This window comes from Corvus moneduloides, chromosome 1 (genome assembly GCF_009650955.1).
Source record: "Corvus moneduloides isolate bCorMon1 chromosome 1, bCorMon1.pri, whole genome shotgun sequence".
Classification (NCBI taxonomy): domain Eukaryota; kingdom Metazoa; phylum Chordata; class Aves; order Passeriformes; family Corvidae; genus Corvus; species Corvus moneduloides.
The window spans coordinates 77,407,561-77,426,764 of NC_045476.1; the positions used below are offsets into that span (position 1 = coordinate 77,407,561).

The 19,204-nt window shown below is 40.8% G+C and overlaps 2 protein-coding genes across 2 annotated transcripts; both read right to left on the minus strand.

Moving 5' to 3' along the window:
* Window positions 1-1,035: 1,035 nt before the first annotated feature.
* On the minus strand, window positions 1,036-8,816 carry LOC116447502 (heterochromatin-associated protein MENT-like). Its single transcript, XM_032116747.1, has 8 exons — window positions 8,728-8,816; window positions 7,286-7,462; window positions 6,861-6,947; window positions 6,309-6,446; window positions 5,683-5,800; window positions 4,840-4,982; window positions 3,575-3,742; window positions 1,036-2,539 (listed from the first exon to the last, which is right to left on the minus strand). Exons 2-8 carry the CDS (start codon window positions 7,451-7,453, stop codon window positions 2,129-2,131), a joined length of 1,233 nt encoding a protein of 410 aa, XP_031972638.1. The 5' UTR covers window positions 7,454-7,462; window positions 8,728-8,816; the 3' UTR covers window positions 1,036-2,128.
* Window positions 8,817-11,142: 2,326 nt separating this feature from the next.
* LOC116447548 (serpin B10-like) lies at window positions 11,143-18,841 on the minus strand. The gene is made up of 8 exons (XM_032116842.1): window positions 18,751-18,841; window positions 17,485-17,656; window positions 16,354-16,467; window positions 14,625-14,759; window positions 14,133-14,250; window positions 13,622-13,764; window positions 12,874-13,029; window positions 11,143-12,058 (listed from the first exon to the last, which is right to left on the minus strand). The coding sequence occupies exons 2-8, from the start codon at window positions 17,650-17,652 to the stop codon at window positions 11,654-11,656; spliced, it is 1,239 nt and encodes a 412-aa protein (XP_031972733.1). The 5' UTR covers window positions 17,653-17,656; window positions 18,751-18,841; the 3' UTR covers window positions 11,143-11,653.
* Between the last annotated feature and the right edge of the window lie 363 nt (window positions 18,842-19,204).

Consider the following 19,204-nt stretch of genomic DNA (forward strand, 5'->3'; position numbering starts at 1 on the left):
ACACTTCTCACCTGTATTCCAAGTCTTACACTGGATTGTATACTCTTCAAGAAAGGTGAGGCTGGGAGTGGCTTGGTACCCAACCCAGCGTGTTTGACCCTTTGCACCTCTCGCCAGCTGGCAGTCACTGTGCTGCAGTTCCTCAGAGAGCCTCAGAGGTTCTGTTTTCCCTTTTCTTGTTTTTCACAGCCTTCATTTACATGTTCTTCCACATCTAAAGAACAAACTTCTCATTAAAGCTGAGTCAATAGCACACATCTGGGCTGCGCTGGGGTAGGTCCTGAGGCACTGGCAACTAAGCTGTGGGTTACAGGTAAGGGAGGGCACTGATTTTAGAAGCAGTACTTTGTACAGGGAGGAAGATGTGGATATACTTTGTTGAAGGGAGATGTAGTTCCAAACAGAATGCCTTTTGGGGAGGTGGAGTGAGTTGTAATTACAGGTGGAATTTTGTTGAGAGTAAATGCTTTTAAAGTACCTCCCTCCTGCATTCAAATCCTGTTGTCTTACGTAATGTTCTCTGACATGTAGTTGGACTACCACAATGGCTGCAAAACTTTATGCTATTCCTTATGGCCACATGGATAACACAAGTGCTGCCCTCCCAAGCCATCAGGGGGAACTGATGCTGCCAGTACAGCATGGCTTGTTCATTATTGTACATGGGCAAGAGGGATGTGTGGAAGGTTCACTTTTTTCACGTTGCTTGTTCACTGTTGAACATGGGCAAAAGGGGTATTTAGAAGGTGCTGTTTTGGGCCATAGCCTCTAGTCAGACTGCTTATTTTTAGTGTGTCATGACAGGTATGTTTAGTAAATGCCTAGGATGGCATGCAGAATAACAGTGTTTAGAGGCCTATTTGAAACCTAGTGAAAATAAGACACCAGTGTATTAAAGTTTCTCAGCTTTGTCAGCTGGGAGACTGTGGTGGTTGATTTGGAATGACAAGAATGGACACTTGCTCCAGTGGTGCAGATTGCAGGATGTTCTAAGAGAACCAAGTAATTTAATGTCTTGAATAACACAAACACAACTTCAAGTTAATTTATTTTATTAAATGCAGCTCATGGTAAAATAATAAGGATAGCGTTAATCAAAATCAAAATTTCCCTGGTGTTTCTGTCAACATCATTAATATCTTTGCTGAGATGCACTCATAAGGTACCAATCAAACATTGGTCAATATTACAGGTGGCAAGGAAGCTTTGCAGATATTAACCAGGAAACAGGTATAATTAAGTAAAATTAAAAAGAGGAAGCAGATTTAAATTCTAACAGGTTTAGATTACATATCAGTAAAAGGTGGTGAGAAGGCATGTTGCTCATCATTTTCTTAGCATTTTTGCTGGTTGGAAATCTTGGCAACCTTAAACTACAGAGTTTAGAAAAATGAGGAAAAAATGCAACGTGATTAGAGGTCAGCAATTTAGTATTAAGGGTTGGACAATTTTCCCACACAGCCTTACTTTTTCTGGAAGCTGAAAGAGCAGGAGAAAATGAATGTGATGTGTTTATATACATGTGGTGAGACAAGGGATGGTAAGGGGCATTCTGAGATTATTCTGGATTTGTATTAAATTTTGTTAATTTCCAACAGTCACAAATTTAAAATTAAGGTTATGAAATAGCATTGTAGTACAAATGCAGGTTTCCCAGTGGGGAAAACAGAGCAAAAAGAGCATACAGATCTCTAGAAGTTTTTTTCTTTTGGGGACTCTTTTTCCTCTCTGGGAGAGTCAAGAGAATGAACTGCATGTCCCTTGAAGTCAGCATTTGACATAGAGCTAGATGATGGCCTGTGTGCAGAGAGCTTTGTGACTCCACCTTCCTTTTAAACAACAAAGCCAGAAGAACAGATTTGATAAAAGGGAGCAAAATTCTTCACTTTCTTCTCTGTCTAGGACTGTCTCATTAGGACAATGGAAAAGAGCAGTAGAGGGGTGTTCTTATGATGGCTCAGGATGGTTTTTGGATGCTGCCTTCTTTGAGGGGGTTGGGGTGGAAGGAAAAGAGCAATCACTTTCAATAAATGTGGTTACATGGCTTAAGATTGCGATTTTAACACTGCAGTTCACATTGTTCCATTGAACAGTGAACCTTGGTGGCTGTCTGAGAGCAAGTAATAATTCATTCTAGAGGAGTGCAGAATCTACCAAAAAACAGGATGCTCTTGGACTTGTTGTGTCTGATGAAGAAGTAGAAAGGGTGGTCAACCTTAAATTTCAGAACATGGCTAACAGGTGGACTTGTTACTTCTATAATGACAGCAGTAGCAGCAGCTGCCTCGGTGCCCTTCTCATCAACTGCAACAAAAGACTTGTGAAGAACTTTGGAGATTATCACTTTATCCTCAACCATTCCACTGAAATCAGCATTGATGCTGAAGGCATTGCGCATTCCCATCCCGATCAGATTACTACTGAGGTCATATCTCTCTTCCATTTTGAATTTAGGTAGGTACAGATCCACAAGAGTCTCGGTCATCTTCTTGGAATCAGTCCATTCGGACAGCTTCTCATACGTCAGTTCTCTTTCCAGCTATTGTTTAAGAAAGAAAAGGAACTTGGTGTTTGCAGGGGAAAAACAATTAATTAACTATGAATTAATCAATTTTATGGCAATGTAATGAATTAAACATTTAAAATAGCAAATTTAACATTTAGCTGAAAGCATGTAATAGAAACTGGTTTTACTGATGATCAGAGACAGGGTGTGCAACAAATATTTGAGTCTTAATGCTGCAAAGTTTTGAACAGCACCCTTTCCAAATTCATTGCAAAAGAGAGATGGGAAGGGCAATCAACGGCTGCCATCCCCCGTGGTAGTTCTTTCCTCTCTTTTACTTCAGTCCTGATGTGAATAAAATTGCTGTGTGGCACGTGGTTTGGTCTAGCTCTATAAAAACAGGTGTTAATATTATTGAACATATTTCCTTGACAGCTTTGAAACAAAGTGCTTTCACTGCTACTCTGTGTCCTGGGCACTACACCACCAGATTTCAGCTCAGATCAAATGGAGGAAAGCATGAATGGTATAGACTCCAAGAATTCAACAATCTTGGAATTGTAGTAACTACAGTAGCAGATCTCATTATTGTAGCAAATGCAGTCTCACCAAAATCTTAGTTTTTCATAGAGCAGACAAATGGTGGGAGGGAGAGGGGGAGAAAGAGTGGGAACAATATGGAAATAACCTTCCAGCCCATGGAAAAAAGGTGTCATCTCAGGAAGAGCCTGTGTCTTCTTGTGGGATGGTGTCTTTCCTAAATGTGCAAGGAAGGGAGATTTAACCCTTACAGATCATGTAAGATTGGGTGTCAGTCAAGGGGCTACTGAAGAGCTGACCATCTGATGATGCAGTGTTGACTCTCTTCAGTTCCTACCAAACTAAGGGTGCTGAGCATGGAAGAACTTTCTTGGGATTAGATAAGTATTAAAGAAAATTAATTCAGCTAGTGGAGGAGGCCAAACAGCATGACAGCGTGTCCTCAGAAAGGGAGATATGATTGTCAGCCTACCCTTTTTTTTTAATGACTGAGCAGTAATACGAAATGGTTGTAGCATGCTTTCTTACCTGTTCGAGACCCGTAGTGTTGTCTTTGATGTCATCAGGAAGGAGGATGAACATACTGAGTTCGCGTTGCATATATGGCAATTCAATCATTTTGAAATTCATTGTCTCCATGATGAGAACTGGAAATGTATTTCTCATGTACATCATCTTTACAGGCTTGGTCTTGTTCTGGAAATTATTCATTTATAAGTAAGAAATCATTCCTTGAATGGAAGGATGATGATGTCTCAGTGCAGTGCGGAGAGAGGAAACCTTTATGAGCAGCTTTTAAAACAGTGATTTATCATCCATTTCCCAAAGCTTTTCTTGACTGGACAATATTGCTTATCTTGGCATCTGTCCCAAAGCTTTTGGTGGGGGCTGAACTGAGAGATTTTTCTCTTCTCCCCAAAACATGCCCAAGGAGGAAGGAGAAAGAGAGTTAGAAATGTCTGTAGGGCTTAGGGGTATGGAGCAGGCGTGGGGTATGGCCTTACAACACTGGCAGAAAAACGGCTGTGGTTTAAGAGGATGAGTGTTGTGCAGTTTATCAGTTGTCTCCTCTGTCTGGTGATAAAAGGTGACCAGCTGATTGCTTGACAAAAGGTAACAGTAGTGTCAGAGCAAAAGGGCTTCTGATGAGAGGAGTTCCTGGCAAGCAGTCACCTTGTCAAGAGTATGTAACCTCCCTTAACATTTACATCCCTCCATTCAAGGAAGCAGACCATGTGTGCGTAATAATCAGGAGGCAGAAGGTACACTTTGTGGAAGTTGCACAGAGTTCTTGTCTGTAACTGTGAATTCATTAACATCTCTTCTGCATATATGCCATTAATACTGCTTCTAGTCTCATGCAGCCATGCACCAGTTCAGGGCACCCTGTTGCAGCTGTATCTGAGCAGGAATGGTTGTGCCCAGCCTGGCTGCACGGTGCAGAGGCCTGGTACCGTCCTCACCGGTGACACGCCACGTAGCTCCCATCCATGAAGCCTGGACTCTCAAAATCATTTTTTTACAATTTAGTCATTTTTAGCACTGTTTTATGAAAAGGTCATAAATTACTGTAGTGCTTTTGGAAACAATAGCTGTTATCTGGAGCTCACTAACATTTACCTGAGCACATCCTAATGCTTCAGTGAGCTGACCACTGACAGATTTTGCTGTAACCAGCTTTTCACAGTCTAGTTACCACAGGGATACCTAAAAGACTTACGAAATGGAAAGATTTCAGCAATAGCTGTTGTGATCTGGTTGTTTACAGCAAGACCAATACAGGAGGAACTTACCTTGCTCAGTCGGAAGGGTTGCACCTCTGTAGCTTCTGCCTTAAATTTCACTTCCCATTCTGCCTTGAAGTAAATGGCATTTATCAGGATCAGCTTGGTGGAGTTTGTCACATCTCGTGGACCCAGCAAATTCTTGATTTTTCCTTTTGAAACCAGAAGAGTCAGGTTTCATTCCGGCATAGCACAGTGAGGACATTTTGATCAGTTTTTCTCTCAGTTCAGCTTCTTAGTAAAAAGTCCACACCTCAGTGCCTTACTCCCTAAAATGCTCCCCTGACATAAATCAATGCATTTCTTTACAGACTCCAAAGCTGTTTACTGACCTGTCCTCCTGGCTAACTGACAGGCATTTACTCCTTCCTCCAAAAATGCCTCAACTTCATGGCAAGCAGCTAGAAGCAGAAAGCCTCGCTGGCTGGTTACACCAGGTAGAAGGAGGAACACCTCTGCCCAGTGCACGGTGGTACAACAAGGCAGGTATCCCCACCTGTCCTGGAGCGTGCTGGTGGGCAGAGGTGTCTCTGCCCTCTGCTCTGCCAGCAGTGCATGGGTACAGCACCAGGGCACAGTTGTGCCTGAGGAGCGGCTGCTGCAGAGCACAGCAGAGTCAATGGGAATCTCCCCAAGGAGCTCACTGAGGTCCGGATCAGGTATTTGAAGCTGCTTAAATGTGCGGCTCTTTCTCTGTTCCCCCACCACATCTCTGCTCACTGCCCACATCCACATCAGAAGGCATGACCTGGCTGCTGCAGTAGCACCTGGGGAAGCAAGGGCACCTGCCCAAAAGAAATGGCAGACTGACTTTGTGGGAGAGCAAAGATGTTGGGACTAAGCCCAGCTTACCCTCAGTTTGTTTTTCAACCCAAGCATTGATTTCCTTTCCAGACTGTTCTGGTGCTGTCTTAAAGTTAATCTTGTGTGGCTCTGCTTTGTAGTAGTTCTTACTGAGCTGTATGTATGTCTGAAAAATAACAAAAAAGTGAACAAAAAAGTTCCGTCCTAGAGAAATATACTATTTTTCTGTTCCAAAGAGAAGTTGTTCACTCTTATTCTTGGGCCTAGAGGGCTGCAGGATTCTGATTGTTACTCTCTGCTGGACTGTGGGTTAACAATTAAGAAATAACCAAAGAACAGAATTTTCCCATCTTTTGTTCCAAATTTTATCTGGAAAAGCGAGAAAGGCTCTGCACCTGCTATGGGTGTCTATTTACAATTTTATATATCGGGGGTTCCAATACTATAAGTACACTGCATGAAAAGGAATCCCTACAATACAGTCAATGGACAACGTATCCTTAAATTCTGTAAGCAGACCAACTGGTATTTTCCAGTTAAGCTTATCACTGGAGTCCAGAGCTCTGATTTGCAATATTCAAGGTCAGCTTCAGACCTGTTCTATTGATGGCAAGTAATTAAAAAGCTAAGTATTCTTTGCACTTTGTTGTACTCCTCTCTGACATTTAACTTACAGGCACTAATAGGAAGGTTTTTTCCACATAAATGCGGTTGGCACTTCTCAGTGAGTAGGTGCTTCTGGGTTTGTTGATGGCAGAGAGGACCTTCTTGAAGCCAGAATGGATATCTGCAGCTTGCTTGTTCTCAGGATCCTTGGAAAAAGAAACCAAACATTCAGCAATTTCATTTTCGCATGAAATTTTCAAAACGTGCTAAGCAATGTATGTGGGAGAGGGATTTGGGTTTGTCTTTCTTAATTTTTATTTTTCCAAGTTCAGCATCACTGAAACTTGCAGGGCTCTGTTCATGACTGGTTTAACTGACTTGACATATAACAAACCTTCCAGACTATCCCAGTGACTCGTCCTGTCACACTTCTGAATCTGAGTGAAAGGAACTGGACTTCAACCTGTTCTGAAGTATGGTTGGGGTTTGTACTTTAAAGTAGGTACTTTAAAGGTACTTTAAAGAGGGGTGCAGACAATAAATACTGGACTCCTAAAGAGCTATCTGGACATTTTGATTCTGGAGGTTCTTTATCATGGAGTTTCAGTACTAATGGATACCAATTTTCTTCTCTTTGGTCTCCCCCGAGAAGGCCTGGCCACAGAAGAAGAGGCTTCAGCTCCTGCTCCCTGGGTGAAATGAAGAACCTGCAAGCAGAGTTTCCAAAGGTAAGAAATAGGCATGAAGGACCTTGTGAGACTTAAAGCTGAATGGGGATCAAATGGTTGTCATGTTTCACTCCTTGTGATAACTCACTATGCTCCCTGCTGCTTAGGTGACTAATAAAAGGGATGCTGAAGGTGTAGTGATGATAAATCCCATGGAATAACAATGAGTAGCACCATCCCCCTCCCAGACCACAAACACAGTGCTCCTGTCTGCATGCTGCAAGGTAGAACTCCCTCCCTGTTTCTCCCAACAACAGGAAAGTGTTTGTGCAAATCCAAATGGTTCTCCCCACGATAATAGTACAAAAGCAACCTACCTCTGCCATCTGAGTTGCTGTAGTCCCTTTTGCTCCCAGGTATGTCAGAGCCAGAGCAGCTGATATGCTCCAAGGGGAAAAGAAAATGTTTTTTCCCTTGTTGGTCTCATTCAGCTTGTTGAAAAGATCAACTGTAAACTTGCCAACTGATGTTGAGACCACTTCCATTTTTGCAACCTGGAAGGAGGTAAAAGGCAGAATTGTACTATTTGAATATTTATAATTTTGTACACAGTACACATTAGTGAGAAATGTTCCATATGCAACACAATCCATTTACAACCACTAAAACTAATAGCATAGTTCTATGTTTCTCTTCCACATAGATACTGTTTGTCACCTGTTAGAAACAGCAATGTCTTCTAGGTTTTTCGTCCTCTTTTATACAGCTGCAGTTTTCTTTGTATTTCTTTCTGCCTTTGATTTTCAATGATGTGCAGACTTGTAACCTCTGTATTTCTTTTATTTTTTTGTCCTTAACTAATGATTTATCAAAGCTATGGGAATTCATATGCATTTTTAGTACATTGGTTCACAACATGCTCGAGTTTCCCACTACTACATTTTGGATCTGTATAGAATTGACAGCTGATACTGTGAAAGGATTTAGGCATAATTTTTAGGCTCATTTGCTTTTTCTGGCCAGCCACCTATTCTGAGTAGTTTCATGATCAACAAATCTGTTGTTTCCATTTAGACTGATGCAGTTTTATTCATTGTGTACACCTACCACCTCTTCTGTATGTTCCAGGAATTTTGTTTTCCCCAGAAACTGCCAGATGCCTTGGGGTTATGAGTACTCCGGACTTTAAGATACCCAGTAATACCTGTCTCATGTAATTTACTACTCAAGAGACCAGAAATGCTTATATTATTGTTGCTGCTGCTGTTGTTGTTGTTGCTAATTTTTGTATCTGTGGAATGGAGCAACAGAAATTGTGGGGCAATCTCTGTAGTCTGCAGGTATTTATCAAGTGTTTGGTTTTCAAACAACTACATTCTTTCTGGCAGTCACTGCACCCTCAGGACCAAATCTGTACCACAGAGAGATTTTCTTTCATTGGAGAACACAACCAAGAGACCATCAGGATGGGAATTTCTGTTTTCAACTAGTGAGTACTCCTCTGAGTCTCTGATGATGAGCAGTGCTGTGCCTTCACCTCAAGTACAGAATTCCTTTATCAAAATGAAGATTTTAATTGTAATGCAGTCACTGTCCTAAGAAAACTTTCCTGCCTGTGAATAATTCTGCCCCAAATTAGCAGTTTTCCTTAGGCTCACAGATTTATATTCTCTAATGGTTGACATTTAGAAAAACACAAGGCAAGATTACTGCATTATAACATTGATATGGTAAAGTCATTTACCCACACAGTCATGCATGGCACAGGTTGCTTTCTAAAAACATCATAAATTTTACTTAAATTAATTTAAATATTTACCTTTAATCCTGTGAGAGAGAAGACTTAGGTCTTGTCCTCAGGTTCTGTGTTTGTGCATTAAGCAATTTTTAAATTAAGAAATATAGTACTGCTTGCCCCTCCCTTTCCTTTTTATCCACGTGCAGGTTGCTTCCACCTACCCAAAGTTCCTTTCTACAACATCCCCAAAAGGTCTTACGTAATTTTGGCCTCTTTGTTGTCCTGGTCACTTTTCATGTTTAGACATTCCAAAAGGACAATGGAATTAAAATCAGGTCTGTTTTTGCACCACAATAGCCTACTGACAGGATAGCAAAGCAAGTTGCCCATTCCAAAGGTTTTCTGGTGTTGTGGAGATAACTGCTCTGTTGTTTAAAATAAGTGACTACTAAAAAGTTTATACAATAGTTGGTTTTGGCTTCTGGATTTAAGCAGATATTGAGGGTCTAATTCTCCTCTCTGTGACTCCTGGGTTTCAAATGCAGTACCTCAGCATAAAACACCAAACCTAGTGATTGAATTGGACATGGGAGTCCAGCTTCAGATTGAAGATCATTAGGAGCACAGACAGAGGCAAAGTGATGAAGGAGGGTAAAGGATGGACACCCCACTGGTTGTGTTGGTGAAGAAATCTCATTGCAGCTATGCCTGAGAATCATTTGAGACAAATACTGCAAAACCCTGTGTTACTGCACAGTAAGGAGGAGGGCAAGAGCTGAAACAACCCTATTTGAAGGGCCCGAACAAGGACAGAGAGAAAAAGTACAGTGGAGGCAAACATGGCACAGGAGTTGTCACTCTACAATCCCATAAGAGAGGCAGTGATGAAAGAAGAAAGTGATGGCAACAACTGTAAGACCCTGGAGGGCAGGGAAAGGTGAAGGAAGGGAAGGAAACTCTACTGTGTGCTAAACATTTTGCTGCAAGCCTGATTACAGAAACAGAGTGGGTTAAGAATTCTAAAAAATGGCAGAAATCAATGTTGTGCAAGGCAGTGAAGAAATTACAGAAATTAAACAAGTGCTAGTTTCAGCATGGTGAATAAGTCCTCAAGAAATCTGGATAGGAGATAAGTCAACTGAATGGTTAGGTGGTGGGAAAGCCCAAGCCAGGAGACTCCCAAGTCCCAAAGATATATGCTGTGAGCAAGCTAGCTGCCTTTGCTAGTTAAGATGCAAGTATGCCATGCAGGATTAGAAAGGGAGATGGCAAGGCAGAGTGGCTTTTGACAAGAGAGAAAAAAAAAAATCACACTTATTAGTTGAAAGGGGCATCCAGAGATCAACCTTGTGCTTGGAGCAGGGCCATGAGTAGATGAGGTTAGCCATAGCCCTTCCAATGATGTAAATTCCACAATCTCTCTGAGCAACCTTCTGCAGTGTACTGCTGCTCAACATGGGAAAGAGTTGTTCTCTAATGTACCACTCACCTTTCACTGTTGTGGCCATTGCCACTCAGTAATGATCTGGCACTGCCAAAAGGACTTCAAGTGGGTCATCTTTGCAATCATGCTTAAAATAGTGAAGGAGAGAGAAAAGGTGACTCACATTTCCATGGACTTTAAAGGCCTGAGTGAGTTTGTGTGCTTGTTGTCGTGGTTTTGTGCCTCCTTGGCCTTTCAGGTGTGGCCTTTCTTTCTTTATTCCCAAGGCATATCAGGAAGTGCTTAAGAGGCTTGTCCATGGGGACATGCAGCTCTTCCATGAGGTGAAGGAGAGCATGGAACTGGACATGAATGCACAGGGATCCAGTGTTATGTTTCAAGACTGAGACAGGCAGAAGGCAATCCTCTTGGGACTCTATAGGGATAGCACTTGCTTCATGACACTTTTCCTATGTTCCTTCCCGTTTGGAAAGTCAGAGCCAGAAGGGACCCTGGAAGCAGCTGACCACTTGAAAGAAAAGGGAAAGGACTGAGTGACAGTCAGCAGTCTCTTCTCTGCCAGGAAAAGGGAGTCCTGCTGTTTCAAGAAGATGTTTTTCTAGTAAGATGCTGTTGTTGCGTGCAAGTCCATTAAGAAACTTGGTCCTTTGCTCTCTGTTGTGAATTCAGATAGTCAGGATCATTCCCTGCAAACATGCATGAGTGATCAGGACACTCTCTTAGGAGAAGGAGCTGTGGCAGGAGTAAGTATGACCTGGGACATTCACGTTTGTCTTCCAGAAAGCACTTAGGGCTTTAGTATTACTTATATTAGTATTAGACTTGATTCTCCCATTTGATCTTGCCTCAAACCAGTAAAGTAAGTGGCAAAGTAAAATGAGGGCAAAGCAGTGCAGTGCTAGGCTGGAAACAGTGTAGTATGGGTGAAAGGTTACAAAGGAGAAAGTTCCCTCCAGTTCTATAGTGTTGTTACATATTTTTCAATTTTTGTGGGACAGAGATTGGAAAGTACATGTGTTGGCCCCTTTTAGAGAGAAAAAGAAGCACCAATATCAGGAACACAGAGGATTTTGCAGGTTTATTTCATTACCAGCTCTGCCAGGCTGCAAAGTTGGTAAAAAGCTGACAAGAATGTGGGTGAGGTAGCCTTCCTGGGGAGCATCAGCATGAGCTGAAACAATCGAGAGGCAGCAACAAGAGCAGGGAGATTTTCCTGTTTCTTTGCTTCTTAGGTACCAAAACAAGTATATTTAAAATGATCAGTGCAGTCTGTTCTGAATTGTGGATGCTCTGGTTCAGAAAGTGCTGAAAAGACACAGTAATGTTGTTCTTTACACAGTTGGGTACTTGCAGTGTAGTGCTAGCATTTTGGGGTTCTTTGGCTAGGAAAATGACCCAGAGGCATGAATTTGAGGTTATTTTTAATAAATACTCTCTTCTAACATTGAGAGATTTGTCAACAGTACAGGAAAATTAAGAAGTGCACAGACTATTGAGATGCTCCTTGTGGTGTGTATTTAGTTCATTGTTGTTGTTGCAATAACCTGTTTAGTAATCGAGTTTCTACGGGGAAGAAAACCTTCCCAAGAAGAGGATAGTCTTGGTCTTGTTGTGCCTGATAAAGAAGAGGAAAGGGTGATCTGCCACAAAGATAACAGTAGCACCAAGACTTCGTGATGCCAATGCTGCTGAACTGGCAGCTGCTGCCTCTGTGCCTTCTTCATTGACTTCCAGGTAACACTTGTGAAAAACTTGTGACAAAAACAGATCACCAGTCTTGGACATTGCTGTGAAATCAGCTTGACCTTCTGTGAAGGCATCTTGTATGCCCATCCTGCTCAAAGTAGATTTGAGGTCGTATTTCTCTTCTAACATGAACCTGGGCAGATAAACTTCCATGTTCATTTTCTCCATTAGTTCTGGATTGGTCCATGCAGACAAGTTTTCAAAGGTCAATTCTCTTTCTAGCTGCAATTAGTAAAAAGAAAATTAGAAAATTAAAAAATGTTCAAAAACCTGTGCCCCAAGGGCTATTTCTTCTCTTTTCTTAAATGCAGAACTTTCCAAGAGCTTGTAAGAGTACAAGAAAAACAGTAATGAAACAGTTTGGAGATCTTTTTGACTAAAGGAGAATGTTTTTCTATTGTATATCAATGCAGTATTTGAACTGTTCTCAGTAACTGTCAGGGAATATAGCAGAGCTACAATAGTCTAGTTGGTTCTCTGGTCCCAGGGCTGTTTTCCCCACATTTTAGAATTTACTGAAAAGAGCTTCCCCCCCAAAGACACACACCTTATAAATGACAATTTCTTAAGGGTTTGTTATCCAAAGGCAGAATCAGGCACTTTTTACAGAAGGTGGCAGTGTCCACCTAGGTCTGAACATAACAGAGGCTGCCCAATTTTTGGTGGGGTTTTTTTGGAATGAAATCACATCTGTCCAAATTGGTGCAGACAGTGGATCTCAGCAGTGCTGGTTTTCTGTCCTCCTTTTTGTTTGGCTGGAAAAGGAGCAATCTTATGGGGTTTGGGTTACCTGTTTCCGGGACTGATCAACATTAGAAACCACAGACATGCTAGCTTCCAAGACTAAGAAATATATTCTGAGCTCCAAGAGCTTCAAGCTCACAGTAGTAAACCAGATTTGGGATTTGTGTTACCTTGAGCCTGATCATTACCCTCCTTCCATTACCTACCTCCTCCTTGGTATTTTACCTCACACATGCATAAATTAAGTAAATAATGTCACTCTTACTTTTTTGCATGATTCTCAGGTTTTTTACCTTTTGTAAGCCAGCGATGTCACTCGGTAGCAGGATAAACATGCTGAGGTCATTGTTGACGTATGGAAGCTCAAGAACATCAGCCTGAACTGGTTCTATGTAGTTTAAGTTAAACTTATCTCTCAGGTACATCATGGGCACTGGTTTAGTTGTATGCTGCAACAAATCAAATCAAATGTTTTACATTTGTACTCTGAACAGTAAAAGGACTGAGTTAAAGTAGCACAGTGCATGTTTATTGTAAATACAGTAAGTCCTCTACAAACTGCCCAATGTGTCTGAGACATCCTTATGGGCAGGACACAGAACACAGGATCTTCAGAGGACCCCTGCTTTTCTGGAAAGGAACTGGGAGGCATGGCCTGCTGTCTGAGCTGTCTCAGATGACACCAATTATAGGAAACTCGATGCCACTCTGATTTGTTGAATGGTTAAAAGTGAAAATGTAAAAAACTAACCCATTCAGTTTTGTTCACCTCTTTGTTTTTCCTGCCTTCAGAGGATGGAAGCTTGTTTGAAGTCAGCTTCTGACAACTTACTTGTGGCTCAGGGCCAGGTATGTGTGTGCAGTCTTAGTGCTGAAGGTGTGGTGAAGAAAGTACAGTGTATGCTTTAAATGAAATAACTATCATGCCACATGGATTTAAAGGGTGACAGGATTTCTACCACCTGACTCCCCCCTCCCCCCCCCATCTTTTCCAGGTTTTTCCACCTGCAGTGTAGGAAATAGAGCAGTATATTGCCATACCATGTTTATTCTGAAAGGTCTCTGCCTGGTAGCTTCAGCTTCAAACTTTGTTGCCCAGTTTCCTTTGAAGTAGAGTGCATTTATCAGGACTAGCCTCGTGAGTGAATCTACAGATCCAGGAGGCAGCAGATTTTGGATTTTACCTAGAGAAAACAGAGGGACATTCACACATCTGTGCAGTTTCATTGTTTCAGTCTAAGTGCTGGCACAGTTTTTGGGGATATAAACCATGGAAATTTTAAGTGCTGCCATAGCACCCATCTGTCTTGAGATTCCTCGCAAATATGTAGTTACTGGGGTAATCTTGATTTACACAAAGAAGAATAAGCCATATTCCTCATACATTGAGATGGAGGACACTAATTTCAGTAAGAGTTTGTCAGTAGATGAGTAATTTAGAAAAGTCTGATTTACCTTTCTGAGGTGAATTGTTTACCTGCCATGGGTCCCATGGGTACAGAGAAGCTAAAATGGCTTCTTTTTGATTTGGAGAGGAGAGGCTGGAACTTACCTTCAGTCTGTTGTTCCACACTGGAATTGATGTCTCTCCTGATTTCATCTGCTGCTCCCACAAAGTCGACTGACTGTGGCTCTGCACTGTAATATCTCTTGGCTAACAGTAAGTATTCCTGCAGTGCAAGAGAGACACCTGACTTAGGTTTGTTGCCTGCCAATATGAGTACTACTACAGCAAGAGATAAAAATTATGTGGACACAAGCACAGTGTTTTCTCAAAGGAACAAAGTATTTTTTAATGGAAACACTCAATTTAAACATTCTCATCTAACTACATATAAAAATCACTGTGAGATTAGGTACACATCCAAAAAAACTAAAATTTTATGCCCAAAGTCTAAGGAAAAGTATCCTAGAAAGTATTCACATTAAGGATAATAGCATAATTTGCAAATGTAGTGAAAATATTTAAAAGTATATGGCTTATGTTGCCATAGGTAGATCATGAAGATTAAATGACACTGCATAATCTGAATAAAAGTCTTACCTTACTGAAAGGCAATGATTTTTCTCCATATAACTGGCTGACACTTTTAAGCAGGTAATTTTTAGTGGATTGGTTGATTTCAAAGCTGAGTGCTTTAAATCCAGTATGGATATTGTCTGATTTGCCAACTTCTGTCTTGAAGAAAGAGAAAAAAAAAAAAAAAGAGGACATTTTTCATCTGTTGTATAAAAATCTCAGTTTTTTCCTTCACACAAATCCAAATAAATTATTTCTCTTCAGGTGATCTGTTACCTTTATTACAACAGAAGAAGTGCTCTAAACTGGACAGCTATTGAAAGAATCATTTTAAAGTATTAGAATTTGCAGATGCGGCATAGACACTGTGGGCATCTTGGAATGCAAGTGTTAAGAGCCTGAACTATGTAAAATATTTGAGGGTTTGTAAGTGGAGATTGTGAAACTTTGGATATTCAGAAAATGAGAGTCAGAGAGTAATTCTTACACAATGCACAAAGATTTGGCTCTATTGCTCCCTTAATTTATGAAAGTCTGAAGTGTTACATGGAAGGTTTGCCTCTGAATTTCTTAATCTCTCTCTTAGTATTTTGTGGTTCATTTTTTTTTAATGTTTCAGTAATTGCAGTAAATTCTTGATATTGAAGTGACAGGATTAAATGGATGTGGGCTCAGACTCTCCAATGAGCTCAAGGAAGAAGCTCTGAATTAGTAAACTAAAAGTCTGTGCCTGTGCTGTATTCACGTCACAGTTATATCAGAATCAGAGGCACGAACAGACCCTTAAATCTTCAGAGTGTTAGAACCCATAGCACTCTGTAATTCTTACAGTTCGGGCAAGCGTTACTCATGAGGAGCAATCCCTCTCCTGTTCATGCAGTGCAAATGAGATGTTGACATAAAACCTAAAATAAATCTTCCCAACATGGGATTTGGCTGTGGGATGCAGATCCATTCATCAAAACTAGCAGCAGTTGGGGTTTTGTGGGCAGACTGCAGGGAAGCAGCTCACCCCCCTAAAGAATAAGGATGATTGAAAAGAGCAGGCAGAAGAGTTTGACATCACCATGTTTGAATTGTCAGTGAGGAAAACTATCAACTCAGAGGAATTCCATTTGCTTTTCTGTATTTTTCTGCTATGTTAGATTATGTATACGTTGGGACAAGATGCCTGCCAGTATGGCAAAGATTTAGCTCAGGAATGTAATGATTCCCATTTCTCTAAGATTTATTGTGGGCAACTGGTCTACTTTGGGAAATTCCAAGACATAGATTTATGTTGTTAACTTCTTGATTGAAATGGAGACTAATTTCTGAAACATATCATGCATAGGTCACCAGGAAAAGTTAATGTTCTGGTTTTTGTTGTCGTGATGCTGTAATCAAATATATGGAAGAGCAACTCTTTTCTTGGGATTAGGTTTCTGAGGTAAGAACTGTGCTAGCTTTTGTATAGTAATAGTCTGAGAAAGAAATCTGCCCTCAGAGCTAAAAGAAATAGATCAAGAGATCAATTGAGCATCAAATGTTAAATTTTGCAAATCTGAGGTTAGATTGTGCAATTCTGTGTAAAAGGGAGAAGCACGTAATAAGTGTTGCATTAGGTGAAGGTATCACAGAATGCTGCACCAATTAATTGTGTACACGAAATCTGAGAAAGACCAACATAAGCAAATGTAAATGTGGAAGGAAAACACAAGCAGGAGAAGATGTGACCATGCCCATAGCTTGATCACCAGCTTGGGTGACATACCTTCTGGAAACATGCACGTCGATTTGATAGACTCTCTTCTGTTCTGGAGTAGACATGCATTCTTATGGTTGTGGTGACATTTTTGGCTCCTTCAGCTTTGTTAAAGTGAAGTACCTGTAGTAGGAAAAGAAATAATAAATGTAACAATAAAAAATTTGCTATTTCAGTGACATTTTTCAGTGACATTTTTCAGTGATGTCATGGGGACTGGTAATGAGGAGAGTCTGGCTCAGATTTTGTTCTTGTGTCCAGTCCTTACTGAATATGAAATCTTTGGTTAGGTCCTGATGCCCATGTGTACAAAATGGCTTGTGCAAACTAAGCTGAGGGCTGCAGGGAAAAACTCTTATGTACGTGGCCTTCATTGAGGAATCTGCCTGCTTTAAGTTATGCTCTGGGATGACCAGTTAATACCTGGAAAGAGCCAATCACCTCCGGATGGAGTCTACCAAAGCAGAAATCTAAATGGAGCTCTGCTATGTGTCAGAAAGCCTGAAAAATTGTGCAGGCAGTTCCATGCCTTAAATCCCTTTCTCTGGGCTTGTTCACTACCCAGGCAACAGAGGGGTGCAACCAACCTTGGAACAGTTTTCAGAAGAGCTGTGCCCTTTGTTTTGTTTTGTTTTCCCTTCATCCTAACAGAAGATCACTCCTTTTCTACCCTACTGGGTCTCTTTTGTCCTGTAAATCAGGAGTTAGGTCACTGCCTTAGCATGTGGGACAACTTCTGCCTTAGCAGATGCAAACTCACAAACCTCCCCTCCTACAACAGGAGCCAGGTACCTTCATTAGGTGTTTGGTAACCATGCATTGGGGCTGCTCTCACTGTCCCCTGACAACACCACGAGCTTTGAACAAGTGTGACATGATAATTTCAGTCAGTAATTTTGCCTGTGAAATACATACCCCAAAGAAAGGGTTGTAGTCTCAATGTGGTTTTTCTCTAATCTTGTAGATGTGGATTTATGTTTAGCAAAGTGTAAAATTTAAAATAACTTTAGGGGAGAGTCCTCAAAACTCTATACATAATATGGCTTTCCTCTGTTCCATCACAGCAAATTTCTGGCATGGAGGACATTAGTCCAAGAGATCAACTCTTTCAGACAGCTACTTTTTGAAGCCTAGACTCACCTTTGCCATCTGATCTGCAGTGTTACCTTTGGCTCCCAAATAAACAGTAGCCAGGGCAGATGAAATACTCCAAGGAGAGAACAATATATTCTTGTCACCATCTTCCTGACATTGCTGTTTGAAAAAGTCGAGAGCAAAGCTTGTGTTTGCTTTATTCAATGCATCCATTGTCCTGAAGTGGCACAGAAAGGGAGAAAATATGCTATTAATGAAACAATAACTATGATTGCTATTTGTTTAGAAGTTCCTCTTCACTGTTGGAACTTCTTTGTGATTTAAAGACTTTCTAAAATTGCCTATATGAAGAATGAGGAGCGTTAACTATTATAAAGTCACATAAAGTTTAGCATGTCCTGTTTCACTGATGGCACTAGCTATCATTTTTAGGGATGAACCAGCCTCTAGCTGTGTTTCATATTTGTTCACCAGGAAATTTATTGCACTGTCCTTTACAGCATCTTGGAGTGACAGTTGATAGCATTATTCAGCAAAGCCGGCTCTAGAGACTATTGAGAAACTGTCTCTTATGAAAAATGTTATGCTTCAATTTGTTCAAGAGCCTTTTGATGCTCATCTCTGTAGTAACCAAGACTCTGGTAACAATAGCAGTCAAAGTATTCCTTTAGGTCAAGACAAAACACTCCTTCCTCTACTTGAGCAAGCACTGCCCCAACTACTGCGTGCTAAGCATCCTGAATTACCTTTCTGACTTTTAAAAATGTTCTGAAACCCTGTCTTACAGCACCAGCCCAGATCCTAGCTTCCCAGTTCTTCTGCAATACAAGCTTTCCATATTCAACAGACCATAAGGGCTGCTATTTATCATTTGCCTTGAAGGTTTAGCTGAGGGTTCTAGTCAGGGACTAAGAGTATTTCAGTTGGTATAGGATGGCCTTAGAATAAAAGATAGTTTTTGACCCTAGTAACTTGCAAACCAGGAGCTAAACTGATAATTCTAGGGACTAAAGAGTACAAGAACAAATTAGCTGACTTAAGAAACACAGTGGTTCTTAGTTTGCTATGATATATATGCTAGTCAGTGAGCTCTAGAAATTACAGAACTCTGAACAATAAGTTGCTCTTCCTGTATGTTTTTAAGACCTTCATCTTCTAGACTATGCCTGTGTAATCTTAGTTAATTACTTTTCCAAGCATTAGTTGTTTCCAGTTCAAATACCTGCTTCCTTTTTTCCTATGCATTTGTCAATAAAGCAACAACAGTCAAGAACAAGTGAAATAAATAGTGTCTAGAAATCATTACAGTACCTTATTTTGTGCAGGGAGAAACACTGCTGCTCTGGGTGTCTCCAAGGTTTCTGCAGCTCACATGAAGGGTAGGATGAATTTATAGTGTGCCTGGCCTGTTCTGCAAAGGTTCTTATGACTCATAATTCTGCAATGTAATATGCCCTGTAGGCCACATCCCTGTGGAAGAACTGAATCACCTCAGAGTAAGATGTGAAATGATGGTAAGAATGATACCATACAAGAGCTTTACAAAACTGACTGCTTAAGTATTTCTGTAAACACTTTTGTGGCAACAGGCTAGTAACAACTTGAATCCACACTACTTTGAACAATCTTTCTTTTGTGGTTTGGAGAGTTTAAAAAAAGGCAGTCGCTGACCTACTTCTTTTATGGTTTTTCTAACAGAATTTATCTCTTAGAAACAGACAGAAAAAAAGGAAAGTGACTTCTTGTGTGTGAGTTTTTTCTATTG